This window comes from Populus alba, chromosome 6 (assembly GCF_005239225.2).
Source record: "Populus alba chromosome 6, ASM523922v2, whole genome shotgun sequence".
NCBI lineage: Eukaryota > Viridiplantae > Streptophyta > Magnoliopsida > Malpighiales > Salicaceae > Populus > Populus alba.
This window is the reverse complement of record NC_133289.1, coordinates 24,399,753-24,422,345: the sequence shown is the minus strand read 5'-3', so window position 1 is coordinate 24,422,345 and position 22,593 is coordinate 24,399,753. Positions and strand designations below refer to the sequence as shown.

General features: G+C 34.5%; 3 protein-coding genes across 6 annotated transcripts in view; 2 read left to right on the top strand and 1 right to left on the bottom strand.

Moving 5' to 3' along the window:
• Nucleotides 1-22,593, bottom strand: part of LOC118037631 (uncharacterized) — a 29,729-nt gene that overhangs the window by 1,570 nt on the left and 5,566 nt on the right. For 2 of the 4 annotated variants that reach the window (XM_035043682.2, XM_073410163.1), the window contains exon 1: nucleotides 59-2,463. In XM_035043682.2, the coding sequence (XP_034899573.1) occupies nucleotides 59-1,231 (1,173 nt within the window). In that variant the 5' untranslated portion in view covers nucleotides 1,232-2,463. Of the gene's footprint in view, nucleotides 1-58; nucleotides 2,464-2,855; nucleotides 3,018-22,593 lie in introns of those variants that run through there. The other 2 variants (XM_035043678.2, XM_035043680.2) reach the window with 2 other exon arrangements.
• Nucleotides 7,682-9,229, top strand: LOC118037633 (uncharacterized). Its single transcript, XM_035043684.2, has one exon. The coding sequence runs from the start codon at nucleotides 7,783-7,785 to the stop codon at nucleotides 9,052-9,054; it is 1,272 nt and encodes a 423-aa protein (XP_034899575.1). The 5' UTR covers nucleotides 7,682-7,782; the 3' UTR covers nucleotides 9,055-9,229.
• Nucleotides 17,519-20,868, top strand: LOC118037630 (putative disease resistance protein RGA4). Its single transcript, XM_035043677.2, has one exon. The coding sequence runs from the start codon at nucleotides 17,638-17,640 to the stop codon at nucleotides 20,824-20,826; it is 3,189 nt and encodes a 1,062-aa protein (XP_034899568.1). The 5' UTR covers nucleotides 17,519-17,637; the 3' UTR covers nucleotides 20,827-20,868.

The following is a 22,593-nucleotide window of genomic DNA, read 5'->3' as shown; positions in this document are numbered from 1 at the left end:
GTTCAATTAATGATATGATAGCAAGAAAACATGGTGAAACCAATTATGGAATAAATACCTCAGCAATTCCATCCATGTTGTGGTGCCGGAAGCTCTCTCGATTCATTGAAGATCGGGCATTACTAGCTTCTGCTGGACTGGATGGCGTAATACCCTGTAAACTCCCGCTTCTACTGCCAGGTTGACTATAAGAACTTGGGCTACTTAAAGAGGCTTCCATAGAGAACTGGTGTGATGAACTAGGAGCATTCAAATCCAGGGATATATCAGGTTGAGACATTAGTGGGATCTCATTTGCTGATAAATTGTTTCCACCTCCTTGGTTAGAAAACCTTGCCCTTGCGTAGCCACTGAGTGGTCTTCGAGTCCTAACTGATGCTGCGCTGCTATCCCTGTTCAAAGGTCCAGTTCTGGATCGCCTTGAATCAGAAATGGAGATACCAGGACTTGAACTAGCACTCCGCCCTTCTAATGATGATCCGATCATCTTCTTCCCTCTGGCAGAGGAACTACTTTCTACATCACAAACTCTCTTTTTGACCATGTCTTTCCTTCTACTTGGATTTGAATCTGATGATGAAGAACCTGAAGAGGCAGCGTCAGATACTGTGTTGCATCTAGGATTTTTGAGACCATACCTGCTGGCACTCACACGCGTCCCCTGGATTATGCTTTTAGAAGCCAAAGAAACAGGCGAGCCCACTACAGTCTCAGGGTTTACGAATCCTGATTTCTGATGAAAACTCCTCCGAGATCTTGTATTTGTTGATATACCGGAGCTTCCAACTTCCAATGAGGTGTCACTTGAACCAGCTCCATCAGATGGGGAAATGTCTAGTTTAATCCTTCCAGAAGGTGGTATCCCTTCAGGCTCATCCTGAACACTCCCAGTTTCAGAGGAATCTGCTTCTAGTCGAGAAGAAAACTTTTTCCGAGGCTCCTGTAAGGAGTTTCTAGGCTTGGTGATTACAGAGCAAGTCCTAGACGAGCTTCCATTTGTTTCCTTGCCACCTGAGGAAGATGAAAATAACGGTCTTGGCCTTGAAGATTTGGCTTTTTCTGAACTGATTTGAGCACCTTTACTAGAGTTCAGTCTGCCACTGCATCCAATTCGGTTGCAAAATTGAGCTTTTTGATCTCTGTTATTAGCAGAATCTCTCAAAACATGGGCAGATCCCTTTCTAGAGACAAGGGATCCATCACCAGCTCTCTTACAAGAATAGTCATCCATGAATTATATATAAGTCCCTTTAAATCTGCAAACAGTTAATTAAATCTATTGTTTAGACCATTACAGCCTCTTGAAAAAGCTGCATCATATGAAGTGGGAAAAAAAAAAAGATGCAAGGCAAACATCTTAAAATAGAAGAATGTACCGCAATATTATCCACACCATGTCAGAAAATGTACAGCATAACTAGGAAGCATCAATGATTCAAAGTGCAACTGAAAGATAAAGAGAAATCTGCTGCCAAAACCTAACTCAATAAATTGTTTCTAAACACTTGGGATATGATGAATCATGCATTGATCACAAATCTTTATAAGGTGTCCATATCGAGATTACAGGAGACAAGAACAATACATCTAAAACAGCGACTACATTATAAATATCCAATCCATCCAATCATCAGAAAACTATGCAAACTGTGATCCAATAATCTCTTTTCTTATTACCATTTACCAAAGCATACAACTACAGCGAAAGTGCCAACAGAGGAATTCAGAGTAATCGTTAACCAAGATTCTTTCAGATTATAATAGCAACCACCAGCGGTGCTATTTCCAGCATCACAATAATCTGCAAATTTCCTCAAAAATCCCTATTGTGAATGCCTCATAGGTTTGTCTGCAAAGAACCCTAAATCACCCTTCAAAAGGATCATTAACGGGCAGTATGTATGCCAAAGAAATTGGTTGCCATCTGGCACAAATTCCATAAAAACCAAATTAAGATCCATGTCATCAGTAGGGCTCAATAACAGAATATGTTTGGGTTTGATCAAACATTCAAACCTCGAATTTAAGCTACAGCTAATAAAAACTTCCTCATATCTTCAAACAACATTCCAATTCCAGCCATCAAATTAAACCTACACCTACACTCCTTTGCCCCACTGATAAATATTTTATAATATTTTTTTTTTTCAAATATTCATCTTTCCCTCTTCTGCTGCATAAATACACTAACAAAAATATAGCAAAGAACAAAAGGAACCTAAAACACCTGACAAAACAAAACAACATAAGATAACATAGAAACTCTGTTCCTTAAATTAAGAACTGATCGAGAACCAATCATATAAACCCAGAAAAAATAATCACATATTAAAGAGAAAAAACCTTGTTTTCCATTTGACAACTATATCAACTTTGATCACTCAAAGACAGGAAAAAAGAAAACACAATACAAAACAACAAAAGCCAAACATGCAAAGAAAGATATAGAGAACACCCAGATGGCAACACCTCCATAATTCATTTCCAAAAAAAGTGGGTCTCTTCAGTGTTTTTTAGTAAAATAAAACCTCTCCTTTTTCCCTGAATTTTTCTCCACTCAATCTCTCCCTTATTTTCCATAAATAACTTGACCTTTTCTCCTTGATTTTAGGATTCTTTTCAAATGAAAATTTTGAAGAAAAAAGAAAAGCAACCAGCTTTCATCATTACAAAGAGAGAAAATCCAACAAAAAAAAAGACCAATCAAAACAGGAAAAACCCACCAACCAAATAAGAAAAAACACAACAAATAAGAACAAAACCAACTCTTCTTATTCAAATTGAATAAAAAGAAAAAAAAAAGAAAAAAAATGGTTATTTTCATGTTAATTCAATACTGACGTGGTCTGGTCTACCTTTTCTCCTTCTCGGTATTTGTTCGATAAAGAGGTAGAGAGAGAGGAGCCTAGAGGAATTTGAAGGAGAGAAGAGAAGGCGTTTTTTAGAGAGAGGAAATTTGTAGAGAGAGAAGTGGGAAAAACTTGTGTGCTTGTAATGTTTTTATGAGTGAAGAAAAGGGAAGGAAGATCCAAAGTTGAAGCCAGAAAGTTCCCCTTTTATTTCTTTATTTATTATCTACTATCTTTAATTAATTATTCTGTTTTTTTTTACAACTTGCATTTTTTTTTACTTTCCTTTTTCACAACTTTTGCGAAAAAGTTTTTTTATCATCAAATATTTTACCTATATAATATTTTTAATATTTAGAAATGTTTTCCTGTGATTAATGAGAAGGTGATGATAATATAGTGATAATAATGATAAGATAATTTTATGATTATAAAAATAATAATTATAATAAAAAAAATAATAATTGCAAAATGGTGATGAAATTATAAAAATAATGGTGGTTGTGGTTGAGAAGGTAATAATAATTGGGTTGTGGTTATAGAGGAAAATATGATATTGGTGGTGAGATTAAGATGATAATTGAAATAATTGGATGATATTGTAAATAAATAATTATTTGTAAAAATATTTTATGAAAATTTATGAATTAAAATTATTTTTTGTATATGAATTAAGTTTGAAGTTAACTATAAAATATTTTTTATTAATTAATTTTTTTATAAAATATTTTGATAAAAACAAACATAGAAAAATATATTTCAAAAACAAACACAGAAGATTTGAAATAAATTTTCATGTAAAGTATATTACTTTAAACAAACGGATTTTAAGTTGTATTTCAATAAATTAGGTAGGATTGGATTATTATTTTGAATAAAAAAAGGATAATAAAGATAATATATAAATATATAAATTATTTATATAATATATAATATATAAATATATAAAGGATTATATATATATATATATATATATATTAAAATATATAAATTGATTTCTAGATCATATGGCATAAACATTTTTATTTTATATATTTATCTTTCATGTCATGTAACATTGATCAAACACAATTTTAATTTTAATAATTGAATAATAAGTTAATAATGACTAAACAAGAATATATATTTTTTAATTTTATTTTTCACATATCTTAATTCAATTTCTTTAAAAGCAATGATTGATTTAATATAAGTTATACTGTAATATGTACGATGTATTGATTATGGGTAGTAATTAGAATGTAACCTCTATAATAAGATAAAGTATTAGATAAAGTAAGAAAACTGATATGGTGATGACTGTAGTACGTAAATCTTAATCATATTTAAACAAGATTATGATAAGAGTAAATAAGGTATATTTTTAAATAAAAAAATTAATGATCAGATGCTCTAAAGCATATTTTTAAGAATTATAGAAATTAATGAAATAAAATCTTTAATTGAACCAAAAAAGTTGCGTGAAAAAAATCACATAATAAAACATGCTGTGAAACTTCTTTCTAAGAATAAAAAAAGAGAGATGAACAATACATTTTCAAGTGTGTTGTTAAAATATCTTTCCAAAATATAATAAAACATGTAATTGTTTGGAATTAAAATATAAGAAATAAATTTATTGGTCAAGTAAAGTACCACATAACTCATCAATTATTTATCATTAAAAAATGAACTTATTCTTAAAAAAAAAAAAAACAATATTCTGTATGCTCTAGCTAGTAGAGGACGGCATAAATTATGAGATTTGTTATGACAAGACGAATCATAGTGGTTATTCATTGGAATAAAGTTTTATAAATTCTCATTATCGTTGTTGAGAGGTATTGCTAATTTCATTATGATGACAAAAGTAGCTTATTAAGCTAATATATATTTTGATAATCCCAATATATTTATTTATTTATTTATAAAACTTAGAAAGTTAGATATCGATGCAGAGCTTCAACTGATCTGAGTTAAATGAAAAATAAATGAAGGAATTGACTAAGTAACTAAGTTAAATCTATTATTTTTTCTAAAATAATATTATTTTGTTTTTTCTTTTAAAATTGAAATAATCCACCAAACAGTCCCGAGCTGATCCTACGTGGAGGAAGAAAAAAACTATTGTTGTGGCCATCAACAGTTTTGTCCTAGATGGCCATCACCACATCTTGTTGAGCTAAAGTTTCCAGACCCCACAAGATACAAAAGTAGTTGCTAGTGGGGCTTCGATTCTCAAACAATTGAAAAGTATTCCTTAAAAAAAAATATATATAAAACAAGTTTTAAGTCTTTTGTTACAAAATAACTTTTTTAAGGTCATTTGATATTATTAAAAAGGTGGTACTTCTAATTCTAAAATAAAAAAAAAACATTTAAATTTTGCAATTTTTAAAAAAATAAATTTAGTATAGATTTTTATCATTTCAAAAAAATAGGAGATACAAAGAACATATCTTTTTTATTTTGTCTTTTTTTTTTTTTTTATCTCAAGTGGTAACTAAACATTATTTTATTATTTATTTATTTTTGAAAATATTGACAAAAACAAACAAGTTTCCCAACTTTATCAAAAAATATAAATCTCTTTTTTTTTTTTTTTTTTGCAAGACCAGTAACAAATTGATGAAAACGATTAGACCTGAAACTAACTAGAACTCATTCCTCTTATATTAAATACTACCATTGAACTTTGGTCCAAAGATTGAGTAATTCTTACTTTATAATATCATGTATTTACATAAATATTTAAATAGTATTAATATTTCTTAAAAAAATGTTGAAAATAACCCAAAGAGGAAAGAAAGAAATAATGTCAACAGAGGATACACTGCCATTTGTAACCCCAAGATTAAGCACAAATTGGGTTAAAGCCACCATGCGTGACAAGTCACATTCGATATTGATGATAAGTCCTTCGGACAAAGCCTGAAGAAAGTTGCCATAAGCCCCAGCTTGGTTCTTCCACGACAAGAGGAGCAAGAGTGGGGTTTAAAGGGGCTTTATATCCTAATTAAGCTGGTGTTCCTAAGTGGAAAAACAAGAGGGTGACTTGTTCAACAAAACCAGCCTCATGTTTTTGGGTTTCAAAGCTTGTCCATGTCTACCTTTTGTTATGGTTCTTATTTCTTTCTGTAATTAGAAAATATAGAAAGGGAGACAAGTTGTGCTAGCTAGTTGACAGATTTGAACCAATAAATAAATTATCTACCAAGAAAACATGTATTGTCTACAGGAAATGCTAGCCAGCCATCCATTAGCCAAGTGCCAATGGTTTTCTAGTTATTACAACTATGATTTGGATTTTTCCCGATTTTGGAATTTTTTTTTGAAGATTTAGGTGTATATTATTTTTTTTTACAAAGATTTGTGACCCAATATATATATATATATATATATATATATATATATATATATATATATATACACACCATGAATTGCCAAATGCAATTAGACAAAGAAGATATTTTTCTTTATCAAAGAATTTTTTTTTTTAAGTTTACGAAGTTAATTGGAAGGAAGTGCTCTTAAAATATATATTTTACTATCCTTTATATATATATATATATATATATATATATATATTATTTGAAGTATACACAACATAATAATTAAACATAGGTTAGCCCAATACTTAAATGATAAGTTACAAGTTGATTTAAATCAATTAAAATAGTGATATTGTTTTATTTATTTATTTATTTTAAAATTAAAATAATTTGATTGGGTTATTGATTTTTTTCTGACAACCAACTTGAGTTAGGGGATATATCGGTTGGTTTTAGGGTTAATCTATCGAGCTAAATTGAGAATTAATGATTATGATACAGATTGAAAACACACAAATTGTTTTAGTTGGTGAATTTCTCTATCAAATAGGGGAAGGAAACAAAGGGAGAAATAAAAAAGTGAGCTTAATTTGCAATTTGTTGACATTTTCTGGGCCATGTTGATCTGAGATCACTCTCCTCCACAATAACAAATGGTGATGTTGTTATTCATTAGAGTCAACATCTAATAATAATCACTAGAGACCACTTCGAGGGCTAAGAAGCCATCACATAATTATTAGACCGCCTTGTTGACTTCAATTTAGGATTTTATTTTTTTCAAAAAGCCCTCAAGTATTGGGTTCATATCAATTTTGTTCGCAAACAATTTCTTATAGCAATTTTATCCCTAGATATATATTTCATTAATTAGAATTCCTCAACAAAAAATGATGCTAGATGATGTATTTTATTGCTCGTACCTTCCAATGAAACTGCTCACACTTGATAATCTTTCCTTTAACAACTTAATTTCAAACAAAAATCTCTTACATGTACGTGAGTACCAAAGAGGAGAATAATGTAGTTGTCAAGCATCGAAAAGGTCAACATTCCCTCCTCCACATGTCTCGGCTGCTTGATGTTGATGATCTACCATTATTGATTTCATGGCCTTCCATTATCTCTACAACCAAAGCCACCACCATTTCTACTTCTATTTTGCGCAATTCACTCTCCTTTATCAATCCCAATAACCATATTTCCTCTCCTTAATTTCTTCATATACTCGTCTCCTTTTCTTTCTCATGGCATAGCAATATAACAACATCACTCCTCCTACCCCCATTTCCTTGCCTTGGTCAAGGTATGTTGCTTGTAGTTCAGGCCATCACTCCCTCTCTGTTTTGCTTGTAATGTCAATCTTTTTTGTATTCGTATTGTTTCTTGGTTTATAATTTGTTCGTCTTGCAAGAAACCAAACAAATAATTTCTTTTCATTCTAGCAGGATTTTCTATATGATTGGACAATGCTGTAAAAAACCTGCTTGTTTATTGGAAATAGAATCATAAAATGTAGAAATATGACAAGAAGTTTTTATATGTGTACATTAGAAATCGAGAAACTCATTACAGATCGTTGGTTCATTTGATAATGCAGGATTTTTTGAGAATTGTTTTATATGGCAACAACTGCAAGCAATGGTGCCCAGAAGAGGGAGAAGGTCACACCCTCTTCACATCCTCACACAAGTACTTGCAGGCAAGGGAGTTCAAGACCAGCCAGCCCTTCATCAGGCTCGACCAATCAGGAAAAACCAATCCCAAACTACCTCAAGCCTACATTTAGCTCAAGACCTGAGTCCTTGAAACAAGTTAAGAAAACTGGCCATGAAGACACATCACAAAAGCCTGCTCTTCTTAGAAGAAGATCCTTTGATAAGCCTCCATCTCTTCATCATGTACAAAAGCCACTACTCTCTTCAGATTCTAAAGAGAGACCCGGTAGAGAAAGATTAATCCGCACAGCCCGATCTTCATCTTTTTCATCAAAAAATGCTACTTCACCAAAAACTGTCTTCGACCGGAATGCCACGTCACATAAGCCAGGACAATCTCAGCCACTGGCTACAAGGATCACGAGGAGGAGCATTAGTCCCTCTACCAAGAAAGTGAGTAATGCTCTTGTTTTGCCTAAAGAGCCAATCCGTCATGGTGTAGCTCAGAATTTGGATCTTGAAACTAAGCAAGAAAGCAATGCAGAATCTTTCTTGGCTCATGAAAGTGAAGAGATACTGAATGCTGTGAGCCAGGAACAAGTTCCTTCTGATTCGCAAAAGGCAAAAAACAAGGAAGAACATATTGTTTCTGAAGAAACTGAAGCTAACAATGTTACTGAAGATGAGAAGCTCAAGGGCTCTAACATTACCACAGTTGCTGAAGGAGAAGTTAGTAATGACCCCGCATTAGCAGAACCGGTTGAAGAAACAGAAACCGAGTTACATCAAGAAAGCGAAAACCGACAAGAAGAGGAATATAATGGCAAATTAGAGGAAAGCATCGACACTAATGCTAACCTTGAAGAGGGTATTGCAGTTGAGGCTGATGATCAAGTGAAAGTGGAAGACAATGCTAACGAAAATGAGGTTTCGCCCGAAGTACCTGTTGGTGAAGAAAAGGAGGGAGACATGAACAAAGTTAATGAAGGAAGTGAGGAGCATAAGCCCCAGGAAGAACAAGATAAAGTAGTGAGTAATGCTCAAGAAGAAGAAAAGCCAGATGATGCAAATTCGCCACAAAAAAAGCAAGTGGTACAAGGCAATAAAAAGGAATCTCATGCTGCATACAATGATGTGATCGAAGAAACAAAGAATAAGCTACTTGAGGAGAGAAAGAACAAGGTGAAGGCATTGGTTGGGGCATTTGAGACTGTGATAGACTATGAATCTAAATGAACCTGACTGATGATAACATACAGACAATTCTCGATCGAATTGGAGTAACTGAAGCTTAATTTTCAGGTTGCCGATGTGTTTGCTAGATTTCCTTTACAGCTTGTGTGGATATTGTTGCCTGTAGAAAGACATTGATGATAATGTGCAAGAATACATAATTCCTGTTTGTTCTCTCTTTTCCATGACATACATAGCCAAGAAAAACATGTACTCAATTTGTGATTTTTCGAATGAAAACCTTTGTCATAGACCGGTACATATATATTGCAGCTGATAATTCCTGACAAATAACAATTGAACTGATTTTTCCCTGATGATATTTACAAAGATTGTTTTATTGAATCTAAATGACTCTATAGGGACAGTATTCACGTGAACCGGTCACCGGATTTTACAAAATGGTGATTCTGTCTAAATTAATGGAACATTAGTACAGGAAAATATGCATCTTCTGAAGACTGAAGCGGTCTATTTTCTGGTCCTGCATCTTCTGCTCTGCAGCATCTAAATCTTGGTTACCTCCTCCACCTAACGTAATTGCTTGCGAAATTATATCGTCTAATCTAATGAATACTGCTTCCAAACCATCTATTCCAGGTCTGTGACCGATTCAATTAGCCTGGTCTGCAACCAATCAATTTTTCCATGCATAGCTTTGATCTCTTCCCGGACATTTCCTATATTAATGATTCTTGTCTCTCTTATAGCATTCCAAGGAATCAGTGCTAATTAACCAAGTCATAACTGGCTGGCTTGCTTAGACTTCGACTTCCCCTTAATCTTTGTTCTTGGGACCTACAATTAATACAAGTGTGGTCCTTGGCTACTAGTTAATTATTAAGTATAAATATTAAGAATAAATCATTCTGTAGTCCCTTGGCTTTGAATGTTATTACAATATAGTCATTTAAATTTGAAAGGCTATATATTTACAGCTTAATTCTTCAACACTCGGAGGCCATTTTCTTAATAAGTCCCAGAGATTAAGTTAAAGATTTTTAAACAAAAAAGACTTAAGTTATAATTTAGCTCAAAACCTAAGGATTAAGGGATATTTATTGGTAGCTTAGACAGTATCCGCACGCTGCTTTGAGTACTGTCTGGTTAACGTCAGAATCTGCTTCACTATATAAAACCCTTTTAGCATACTAAACGATCACCATTCCAAACCAACTACATATTCTTTCTTCTTCTCCTTTGAGTTTGTCTTCTACCCACTCATTTTTGAACCTACAAAGAAAAAATGGCTGAAGGTGTGCTCTTCAGTATTGCGGAGGAAATAATAAAGACATTAGGTTCCCTAACTGCTCAGGAGGTTGCACTATGGTGGGGGCTCAAAGATCAATTGCGGAAGCTCAATGACACAGTTACCAGGATTAAGGCTGTGATTCATGATGCTAAGGAGCAGGCATAGAAACAGAACCATCAAATCAAAGACTGGCTCAAGAAGCTGCTGGAAGCTGTGTATGATGCAGAGGATATGCTGGGCAATTTTTCAGCACAAGCTGTGCGGAATCAGTTGATGTCGGGGGATAGAGTATGGAGGGAGGTACGTGTTCTCTTCTCAGAATCAAACCAATTTGCGTATGGTTTGCTGATGGGTCTTGCTGATGACATTGAGAGAAACTAGATGACATTGATGCTGACAGTAAAAGATTCCACTTGGAGGTTCGTGATGAGGAGAGAGCTTCGTTGATTACTGTGAGGGAGCAAAATACCTCCTCTGAACCTGAAGTAATAGTTGGGAGAGAAGGAGACAAAGTGATAGTTAAAAGTTTTCTGCTGAATTCCAACAACGATGAGAATGTTCATGTCATTTCCATAGTTGGAATAGGGGGGTTGGGGAAGACCACACTAGCTCAACATGTTTGGAGTACATAGATAGTGAGAGGGTTGGAGGAAGAGGAGTGTTCTTCCCATCTTTAAGGAAACTTCGTATATTTAGTTGTCGTAGACTGAAGGGATGGTGGAAGAGATGGAGTACAGATGAGATGAATGATGATAGTGATGAGTGAACAATAGAAGAAGGGTTGAGAATGCTCTGTTTTCCACGTCTTTCTTCCTTGAGGATTGGCCAGTGTCCAAATCTGACTTCAATGCCGTTGTTTCCAACTCTCAATGAAGTTCTTTTTTTGAACACCACTAGTTCAATGCCATTACAGCAGACAATGAAGATGACATCACCAGTCTCTTCTACTTCTTCTTCAATTACCCGTCCTCTCTCCAAATTGAACAGACTTTATATTTATTCAATTGATGACATGGAATCTGTTCCCGAAGTAGGGCTGCAAAATCTCTCTTCTCTTCAACAACTATTGATCTATGAATGTCCAAGATTAAAGTCTCTGCCACTGCCTGATCAGGGGATGCATTCTCTTCAACAATTATTTATCAGTAACTGCAGAGGATTGAAGTCGCTATCTGAATCTGAATCTCAAGGGATGATACCCTACCTTCCCTCTTTGCAATTCTTAAGAATCGATCACTGCAGTGAAGAGCTGAGCGGAAGAGCAAGAGGATGGGGAAAGGAGAGGGAGGAGGAGTGGCCTAACATTAAACACATTCCAAATATTGTAATTGATTGGAATTACATTCAAAAGGAGGGTCGCTATGTAAAGGGTGAAGGATTGAGATACTAACGAGTATTAGAGCACTTTCACCGAACATACATACTTACATATATGAAAGGTATTTAATCTCTCCCTTTCTTTCTTTATTTTTATTATTATTATTCCATACTCTCTCTTTATTTATTAGATGAATGAAGGTGTTCAATCCCTTCCTTCCTTCTTTTAATAATGTGAAAGGGGAGATTCTACCAGAGATTACTATCTTAGTTGCAAGTGATATTACATTTCAGATGACAGCAAGTTAATTATCTTTGATTACCATCAGGTTTAATCCCAAATAAACACATTATTAAAAGAAAAAATTGAAAAGAATTAAAAAGATTGTTTTTTATTATATATAAAAAAACTGTGAAACACCATTACACTCCATAATGTTTTCTCCCTTGTGCTATGATACCTTCGCCATACACTTTAGTTTTTTTTAGAAACAGTAATAGTAATTGTAATGTAATTTGTAATATTAGTTTCAGAAAGAAACACGGAGACGAAACTTGCAACGGTCATGGCCATAAGAAACCATAGTTTTTGGGGAATGGATATTTCTTCAAATGACGGCCACCTTTAAAGCAAAGTGCCTGATTGCCGAAACTTACAGAATTGTAAGAAGCACTCTTCACCTGCTTAACTTTCTCTATACTTCTCCAGACTTTGATTACTTCTCCAGACTTTTGATTGCAATATGAAGTGAAATCAATCTGCTTTCATCCAATGAAGTCAGTAACGGTGAAAGGCCTTTGTGGAAGGTTCATACAGAATTACAACTCCTTTAGTGGGGAAATTAATACCTTAAACATTGAGCTGCAAGGTAATGCTTTAAGATTCAGCCTCAGATTGTTAAAATCATGAGTGTACATCAAACCTCTACATCACAACTGGTGTTAATTAGACTAAATCAAGTACTTGATCTCCTCCTCATTGTATAAGTTCGACACAGCATTCTAGTTTCTTCCCCCAGTTATACAAGAATTTTAGTGAAGATGGGCAAGATAAACAATTCTAGTTTATGTTTGCTCTTGATTCCTTTGTTTACAACCCCTTCTGTCTCTTCCAGGGAGTCTATTAGATTACTCGAAGGTGAAGGTTTGCATCCTCTACTGTTGAATGAATTTCACAAGCCTGATGATGTCTATATACGGTCTTCAGGAATTTCACTTGGGCTAGCTATAATTGGTTTCCATTGCAGATGTTTTAATGTCTCTGATTTTAGAAGACATTAAAGTGGAAGGATCTGAACTTGAGCACTGCTCCGTAATTATTGCCATGACACAGACAAATATAATAATAACAATAATAAAATAAAATCACTTTGTGAATATTTTTGTATGTCTGAAAAGATTTGCGCTCTCCATTCTTTATTAATTTTATTTTCACTCATTCAAAATTGAACACACTGAAACGCCGAATATATTTTTGGCAATTTATGTTCCTGTTCTCTGCATTCCTTTCCAAATCATCCCATAAATTTACAAAACATGCGTGTAAATTGAATTAATCTGAACGATTCATGCCATTGCCTAGCTTAAAATGGAATACTAGTATTCCCTCCCCAAATTATTGAGTTTGGCTATTCATTTTGTTACGAATGTTGTTGCTGGTTATTTTATTCCTTCTATTTCTATTTAAATTGTTGGGGGAAAAACCCTAGAATCTCAAATCATTTAGCAAGTAAATAAATATAAAAAAAATAAACACGATTAATCACGTAAGAACACACAAGAAACTTACGTGATTCAGTAACTTAAGCCCACTCCACAAGTTAGATACTTAAAGAAATTCACTATGAAAAAGTATGAGATTACAAGATGTCATACAAAATTGCTCTCTCACCTAAGATCCTAAAGTAACTCAAAACTCATATTTTTATCTCTTTTCTCTAGCCACCAAAGTGTTGACAATGGAGACAATATAAATAACCCTTAACCCTAAAATATAACAACCTTAGATTTTTATATATGAATTAAGTACATGTGTATTATTTTTCTCACTTGGGGGCCATAATTTAAGACAAACCCAACACATCTCCATATTGGCTTAAATTAAGTCAACTTACAAAACTAGAACTCCTTTTTGATCTTCCCCACCGAGCATCTTTCAAGTACAACACAAGCCAATCAAGTCCAAGCAATGCTTAAATTTGATTGCAAAAGATAGGCTTCGTCAACATATTTACAAGGTTCTCCACTATATCAATATTCTTAACTAATACAACATCCTTTGACATAATATCTAGAATTAAGTGATACATGTCATTAATATGTTTGGTCCTTTCATGATATATCTAATTCTTTGCTAGATGAATAGCACCATGGCTATTACAATGTAAAATAATTAATTCATATGACAAACCAAGATTACCAACTAAATCTCTAAGCTATAAAGTTGCTGTCATTACCTCTGTCAATGTTATATACCTAGCCTCAGTTATAAACAAGGTAACAATGGATTGTAAAATTAATTTTCAACTAAAGGCACACCTCAAAAGAGTGAAAACATAATCTGTTAGCGATCTCTTTATGTTCAAATCTCTAGCATAATTTAAATTTATATAATCCTCAACAATATTTCTAGTGCTAATACTCTATTATATACCAAGCCAACATATATAGTACCATTAAGATAATGGAGTACCCATTTCACGGCCTACTAGTAAACTTTACTAGGATTGCTCATAAACCTGTTGACCACACTAATAACATGTGAAATGTCTGGACGTGTACAAACCATAACATACATAATGCTTTCAACTGCACTAACATATGAAACATCTGATATGTGCTCCTTCTTCTTCTTGCTTTTAAGTGACAAACTTCTAGATAGCCTAAAATGGATTGCAAGTGGAGTACTCCCTGACTTTTAGTCTTGCATGTCAAAACACTTAAGTACCTTCTTAAGATACTTTCTTTGTGACAAGTATAACTTGTCAATGCTTCAATCTAATATGTATCTTCATACCTAAAATAATCTTGGTTGCACCAAAATCCTTCATCTCATACTCACCACTCAACCGATCCTTTAAACTGTAGATCTCAAATATGTTCTTAGAGGTTATAAACATGTCATCAACAGACAACAAGTATACAAATGAAATTTACAAGTGCTTTATGAAACACACACAAATGATCTATGACTGGTGCATATAGATCCTCTCCTCCAGCTCACCATGTAGAAAGCTATTCTGACATCCTGCTACTTAAGCTTTAAGTTAAACAACATAATCATAACAAGCCATACCTGAATGGAACTATGCTTCACAACTAGAGAGAACACTCCATTGAAGTCAATACCTTCTCTTTGTGTAAATCTTTTAGCAACTAGACGTGTTTTAAACCTTGCACCCCCAACCTCTAGGATTCCATCTTTCCTCTTGTAAACGTATTTGCACTCAAAAGTCTTCTATTCATATGATTGTTTAACAAGCTCATATGTTCGGTTCTTATAAAGAGATTCAATCTTCTCATTCATAGCTTGCATTTACTAAGATGATTTTTTTTTTTCAAGAAATTGCTTCTTTATAAGAACAAGGCTTATATCATTAAGATTCTTTGCAATATTCATGGCAAAATAAACTAGATTAGAATAACCATACTTAATTGGTGCTTTTATCTATCTTCTTTTTCTTCCTATAAAAATATTGTAAGGTTGTTCTCCAAGTATATTTTTAACAATAATATCATGTACCACTTTCTCAATAGGCTCAGCTAAAGCATCCTTTTGCATTGTCTATAATGTTCTAACTTCAATCTCCACTTGTTTGCTAGTACCTTGGTTCATCTCAACATCAATAACAGTCGATTCCTTTTCTTTTTAAAACATAACAGACTCATCAAAAATCATATCCTTGCTGATAATAAACTTAGGTGACTCGGGATCAAGACACCATAACCAATATCCCTTCACCTCATATGCATAACCTAGAAATATGAATTTCCTTGCTCTACTTTAGCTTAAAAGTCCTTTGACAATCTAGTGTATTTGTAACTATCTTATGTCTAAAAATTTCTTCATTGTTGCAAAACTCATTAAACTCACATGAGCATAATTCCAAACCATCATCAATTCTTGAGCGCTTGATCTTCTTACCAGTTTATTTTCTAATCAAGACTTTTCACTACTTAAAGGTGATGAACACATCACTCCTTCTGTTTAGAAAATACACCAAACCTTCATAGAATAGAAAGTTCAATGAGTTTTAGAAAGTCATATGTCCCCCTCTCACTCATATGTTTTAGTCGTATGTGTTATAATTAAGTAGAAGCACTATCATAATCCATCATAGATGATACACTTGTTGAATTAATAATTGTTAAACCTTGAAGATAGTAGAGGCCATTAACCAACTTTTCTTTCATCACAATAAAAGCATCCTTGCAAACCTTTATAACTCTATATTTAGCAAAATATTTATAACCTTGGAAATCAAGAAGACTCAAATAAATTAGATTCTTCATCATCTTTGGAATATGTCAAACCTCTAGTGTCCTAACAATGTCATCATACATCTAAATTCAAATTGTACACACACCAATAATAGAAAGTCATTTGTTGTCTTTAATAAACTAGTACCACTGAAAACTTTATAAGTGTTAAAATAACTTAATTTTATTATGAAAAATATCAAATGTGCAAGCCGAATCAAGAATTCACTCATCACTTGAGTTACCAATAGACACAACCAGAAGACTTTTAGCATCATAAAAAATTCCCCTCCATAGACAACATTTGCAACATTAGAGGTTTCATCTTTTTTTCTCCCTTATCTTCTTGCTCAAGATAGTTCTTCTTAAAGTGCTTGTCTTTATGACACTCAAAGCATTTAGTTTTTCTAAACTTTGATTTTTATTTAAACCTACCTCCATTACTTGAACCTTTATTATTTGTTTCTACCTTTAACAATCAAGCCATATACATGATCATCATTATGACTCTCTAACACGCCTTTTTTTCAACTCCCTGGAGTTTAAGAAAACTTTGTCATCTTTTGAATTAAGATCATACATTCTATATAACAAGGCATCAATAAAGTGATTATAAGATAAAGTTGATAAACATAATAAAATCAGAGTCAGATCCTCATTTGAACCTTAACATCAACATTCTGCAAATTGATCAGTTGTTGGAACCTCTAAAATATAATTCTGATTTTATTATAACAAACAAAATAAATTTGTAATATGATTATGAAAACCGAGTCAAAACCAAGAGAAATTTCGTTTACTCTTCCTACAATATATTGAAATAGAAAAGAACAGGGGATTTGAATTACTGTGGCGGCTAGAACTCCAAAACAGCAAAGATTCCTTGAGTGTGATATCGATTGGTTTTCTTAAAATCCAAGCAAGGAACTATTGGTTGAGGGCGCAGATCAATTAATGGATCGATTTGGAGACCACGTAGGTCCTTGATAGCTTGAGTGTTTGCAGAGTTTGGAATTTGTTCTAATTAACTACGAAATAATAAAAAGGAAAGCATCAGCATCTCTTTTGATGACATTGTTGGTCCGCATTAACAATCAATGGTCTACCCCATGACTGATCTCAGTGAAAGAAAATAAAGCATCCTATGACAAAGGGAAGGTATCCATCGTTGTTTCACCATAATTGAAGCTCTATGTATAAGTAAAGAACAAAGATTATGCTTTGAAAGGTTTTCTAAACCAAAGCAAGGAACTAATAGTTGAGTGCAGACGAGTTAAGGGATTCAGAGATCATGAGAGTACATGTAGAAGAATCTCTAATATCTTGAGTGTTTTGGAAATTTTGGAATCTATTGCTCTATTATAAATACATGATTTTACTTTTGATCTTCACAACAACGCAAGCCTTTTAGCATTCAATCCAAACCTCAATCACTTTCAAACCAACAAAATCAAACAACATTCGTTTCATTTTTCTTGTCTTCTGTTCCCTCTTTGTTCTTTCCCACACACACCTTTTCAACTCACCGAGAACTAAAAATGGCTGAAAGTATACTCTTCAATATTGCGGAGGAAATAGTAAAGAAACTGGGTCCACTAGCTACCCAGGAGATTGCACTGTGGTGGGGTGTCAAAGATCAGCTAAGCAAGCTCAAGAGCACGGTTGCCAGAATTAAGGGTGTTCTTCACGATGCTGAGGAGCAGGTGCAGAAACCAGCCGCTCAACTTGAAGACTGGCTCGGGAAGCTGCAAGAAGCGGTCTATGATGCTGAAGATTTGCTGGATGATTTCTCAACAGAAGTGCAGCGGAAAAGATTGATGTCCCGAAATAAAATATCGAGGGAGGTACGTACATTCTTCTCAGGGTCAAACCAACTTGTGTATGGTTGTCAGATGGGTCATAAAGTTAAGGAACTTAGAAAGAGGCTAGATGAGATTGTTTCTGAGAGTGAAAAATTTCAATTTGAGGTTCGTTGTGAGGAGAAAGCTTCTTTGACTATGATTAGAGAGGCAACTACCTCCTCTGAACCCGAGATATTTTTCGGGAGAGAAGAAGAAAAAAAGAAAGCTATGAGCTTTCTGTTGAATCCCAACGATGAGATTGAGAGTGTTTCTGTCATCTCAATAGTTGGAATGGGCGGATTGGGAAAGACCACATTTTCTCAGAGTGTTTTCAATGATGAACAAGTTAATCATCATTTTGGTCTGAAACTCTGGGTCAGTGTCTCGGGTGGTTTTGATGTCAAAAAGATACTCAAAGATGTATCTGATGAGTTAGAGAGTCTGAAAAAGAAACTTCCGGAAAAAATAGAAAATAGAAAATACCTGCTTGTATTAGATGACGTGTGGGATAATAAGGATGGTCGAGATGGTGAAAAGTGGGATAGTTTGAGGCAGTCCTTACCACGCGAGGAGGCTAGAGGAAACAAGATGATAATAACTACACGTTCTGATGCAATTGCAAAATTAACAAGCAGATTGTCACTTGCGTTAAAAGGCCTTTCTGAAAAGGAATCGTGGTCTCTTTTCTCAAACAAGGCTTTTGGTCCAGGTCAAGAGTCAAATTACATGGACGAAAAAATAAAAAAAGAGATTGTAGAGAGGTGTCAGGGAGTTCCTTTGGTCATAAAGGCAATTGCGAGGTTAATGTCTATGAAAGATAGAGCCCAGTGGTTGTCCTTTATCAAACAAGAACTTCCACATAGGGTCAAAGATGATAACATCATAGATACCCTTAAGTTAAGCTACAATCCTCTTCCATCATATATGAAGCATTGCTTTGCATACTGTAGCTTATTCCCGAAAGGTCATAAGATAGATGTAAAATCATTGATTCGACTTTGGATTGCACTAGGGTTTGTTAGCTCTTCTAATTTGGGTGAGTGTTTAGAAATTAGTGGCCTTAGGTGCTTTGAGGATTTATTGTGGAGGTCCTTCTTTCACGAAGTGAAAAGAGATGATTTAGGTAATATAGAAAGTTGCAAAATGCATGATTTTATGCATGATCTTGCAACCCATGTCGCTGGTTTTCAGAGCATCAAAGTGGAGCGTGGAGGAAATAGCATTAGTGAATTGACTCGGCACGTGTCATTTGACACGATATTGGATTTGTCACAACAAATTCCAATTCCTTTGCCTTGTGCAAAAAGTCTAAGAACACTTGTATTATTTCAAGGCGGCAAACATGATGAGGGGGCATGGGTGTCAATTTGTCGAGACTTTAGGCGTTTACGTGTGCTTGTTTTGAGTGATTTTGGAATGAAGGAAGTGGCAACTCTCATTGAAAAGATCAAGCACCTTAAATATCTTGATCTTTCGAATAATGAGATGGAGGCGCTTTCTAATTCTATCACCAGTCTGGTAAATTTGCAAGTGCTCAAGCTCAATAGTTGTAGTAACCTTGAGGAACTACCTAGGGATATTAGCAAGCTGATCAGTCTGAGGCATCTTGATGTTGGTTGCACTCTTGATGAAGATTTATGTGAAAATTTAGAGTATATGCCTCGTGGGATTGGGAAATTAACTAGTCTACAGACGTTGTCATATTTTGTGGTTGCAAAAAAAAAGAGTCCTAAATCTGAGATGATAGGTGGATTGGATGAGTTGAGAATGTTAAATGAATTGAGAGGGAGGCTAGAAATAAGAGTCAAGGGATATGAGGGTGGTTCTTGTATATCAGAATTTGAAGTAGCGAAATTGATCGATAAAGAATGTCTTCAGTCGTTGACCGTACGGTGGGACCGAGAGCTGGATAGTGATTCAGATATTGATTTGTATGATAAAATGTTGCAAAGCCTCCAGCCAAACTCGAGTCTTCAAGAGTTGATAGTTAAAGGCTATGGAGGTATGAGGTTTCCTAGTTGGGTTTCAGATCTCTCAAATCTTGTAAGGATTCGTCTAGAAAGCTGTAGAAGACTTAAGCATATCCCTCCGTTAGATGCAATCCCTTCTCTTGAAGAATTAAGTATTGGGGGATTGGATGATTTGGAGTACATAGATAGTGAGGGGGTTGGAGGAAAAGGAGTGCCGATGTTTTTCCCATCCTTAAAGAGACTTTATATCTATTATTGTGATAGACTGAAGGGATGGAGTAGAGATGAGATGAATGATGATAGTGATGAGTCAACAATAGAAGAAGGGTTGATAATGCTCTCTTTTCCACGTCTTTCTTCCTTGACAATAAGATCCTGTCCAAATCTGACTTCAATGCCGTTGTTTCCAACTCTCGATGAAGATCTTCATTTGTCGAGGACTAGTTCAATGCCATTACAGCAGACAATGAAGATGACATCACCAGTCTCTTCTTCTTCTTCATTTACCCGTCCTCTCTCCAAATTGAAGGGTCTATTTATGTGGTTCATTGATGACATGGAATCTCTTCCGGAAGTGGGGCTGCAAAATCTCTCTTCTCTTCAACGGCTAGGGATCTATGCATGTCCAGGATTGAAGTCTATGCCACTGCCTGATCAGGTGATGCATTCTCTTCAGCAATTAGAAGTTGGTAGATGCAGAGAATTGAAGTCGCTATCTGAATCTGAATCTCAAGGGATGATACCCTACCTTCCCTCTTTGCAAAGATTAATAATCCATGACTGCAGTGAAGAGGTGAGCGGAAGAGCAAGAGGATGGGGAAAGGAGAGCGAGGAGTGGCCTAACATTAAACACATTCGAGATATTCTAATTGATTGGAAGTACATTCAAAAGGAGGGTAGCTATGTAAAGGGTTAAACACTACTAAGAAGTATTTTCACCGAACATAAAAACACTTACACGTGTATGAAAGGTATTTAACATCTCCTTTCCTTCCTTTATTTATTTTCTTTTATTTTTATTATTCCATACTCTCTCTCTCTTTATTACGTGTATGATGGTTTGAGCATTTTCACCGTGAGGCTACTATTCTTAAATATAAACGTTTTTAACAGCTTCCTTCATTTAATTTCTATGACTATTATTATTATTATTATTATTATTATTATTATTAATCCCTGCTCTTTCTCTATATTTATTTATTTTATTACACACAAATCTCATCTGAAAAAATTATTATATTATTTATATAAATATTGGTAACATTTTTTAATTAATTAAAGTTCCTTTTTTTTGTGTTTTTAAATATTAATATTAAAAATAAATTTTAAAAAATAAAAAATATTATCTTAATATATTCTTAAATAAAAAAATGTTTTTTAAAAAATAAAGCTCTTACATGCATAGTTTTAAAACCCGGACCGGCCCGGCGGGTCGACCCGGGACCCGGCCGACCCGGGCATGGGACCGGTCCGGGTGAAGGCCAAAACCCGTTTGGGAATTGGCCCGGCCAGACCCGGTCGACCCGGTGGGTCGACCCGGGACCCAGTTGACCCGACAAGACCCGGTCAACATCCAGCCCCAAACCCGTTGACTTTTATTTTTTTTTTGTTTTTTTTTTTTGCTAAAACGACGTCGTTTTGATTTTTAAAAAAAAAAATTAAATTTTTTTTTTACCCGGCCGACCCGGCGACCCGGACGAGACCCGGTGACCCGGTCAAAACCCGGAACCCGGGCCTTGGACCGGGTCGACCACCGGGCCGGGTCTTAAAACTATGCTTACATGGCAAGGGGTTCAGCCCTCAACAAAACGACAGATTGCCCCATCTCTCTTCCCTACCTACACAAAGTAATCTATCGTATTAAAGAAAAAACTAAAGGTTTTGCTCATCTGAAACCAACATTTCATGCTACTTTGGTTTCTGTTTAGACTATGCAGCTTCTGTTTAACCTTTTGTTTTCGGCCCCCTTTTGACATCGTTTTTGGTGCAGATATGGTGGCTGGATTGGGTTTGATAAATTCGAAAAGGTAATCAATTCTGGGATCGTCATAGAGGATGGAACAAGCTGGATCTGGTACAGTACTGAAGCTATCTCTTAATGCCTTTATCTTATTTTTTTATCTTCTTATAACATCTATTATCTTATTCTTTTTTTTTTTTGGATTCAAGGAAATCTCATCCCCTGGAAAGCGTACTTTGTGGGCCCAAGTGAGCAAGTAAAATCCCGGCTGTCCCAGGCTCTTACAAGAGATGCACGCCCTGACTCGAACTCGAGACCTGCTGTGCAGATTTCAAGTCCTTTGTCACCACGCTACATCCCTTGGAGACCTGTTATCTCTTGTTATCTTATTCTTGCTAACTAAGTGTCAAGACACTTGTGATTATGGTGGTTAAACCCGGTTAAACCCGTTCATCCAACTTGAATGAATTTTAGTTAAATTATATAAAATATTAACTCAATTAAATTTTTTAATTAAAAATAAAATAATATTATTTTAATTAAATGAATTTAAATAATTTAATTCAATAATTTATAAATTAATCAATAACCTATTAAACCAAGAGTTCTTTCTTGCTCCAATGGCCGTTGTACAGGCACAACAAGTTTAAACAATTGTTCAGCTGTAAAAACTCCAACAGTTTTAGAACCTGATGTAATGTTTTGAAATAAATGAGTTGGAAA

Coding starts and splice junctions, on each gene's coding strand:
- LOC118037630 (XM_035043677.2), top strand. CDS start 17,638: ATGGCTGAAAGTATACTCTTCAATATTGCGGAGGAAATAGTAAAGAAA.
- LOC118037633 (XM_035043684.2), top strand. CDS start 7,783: ATGGCAACAACTGCAAGCAATGGTGCCCAGAAGAGGGAGAAGGTCACA.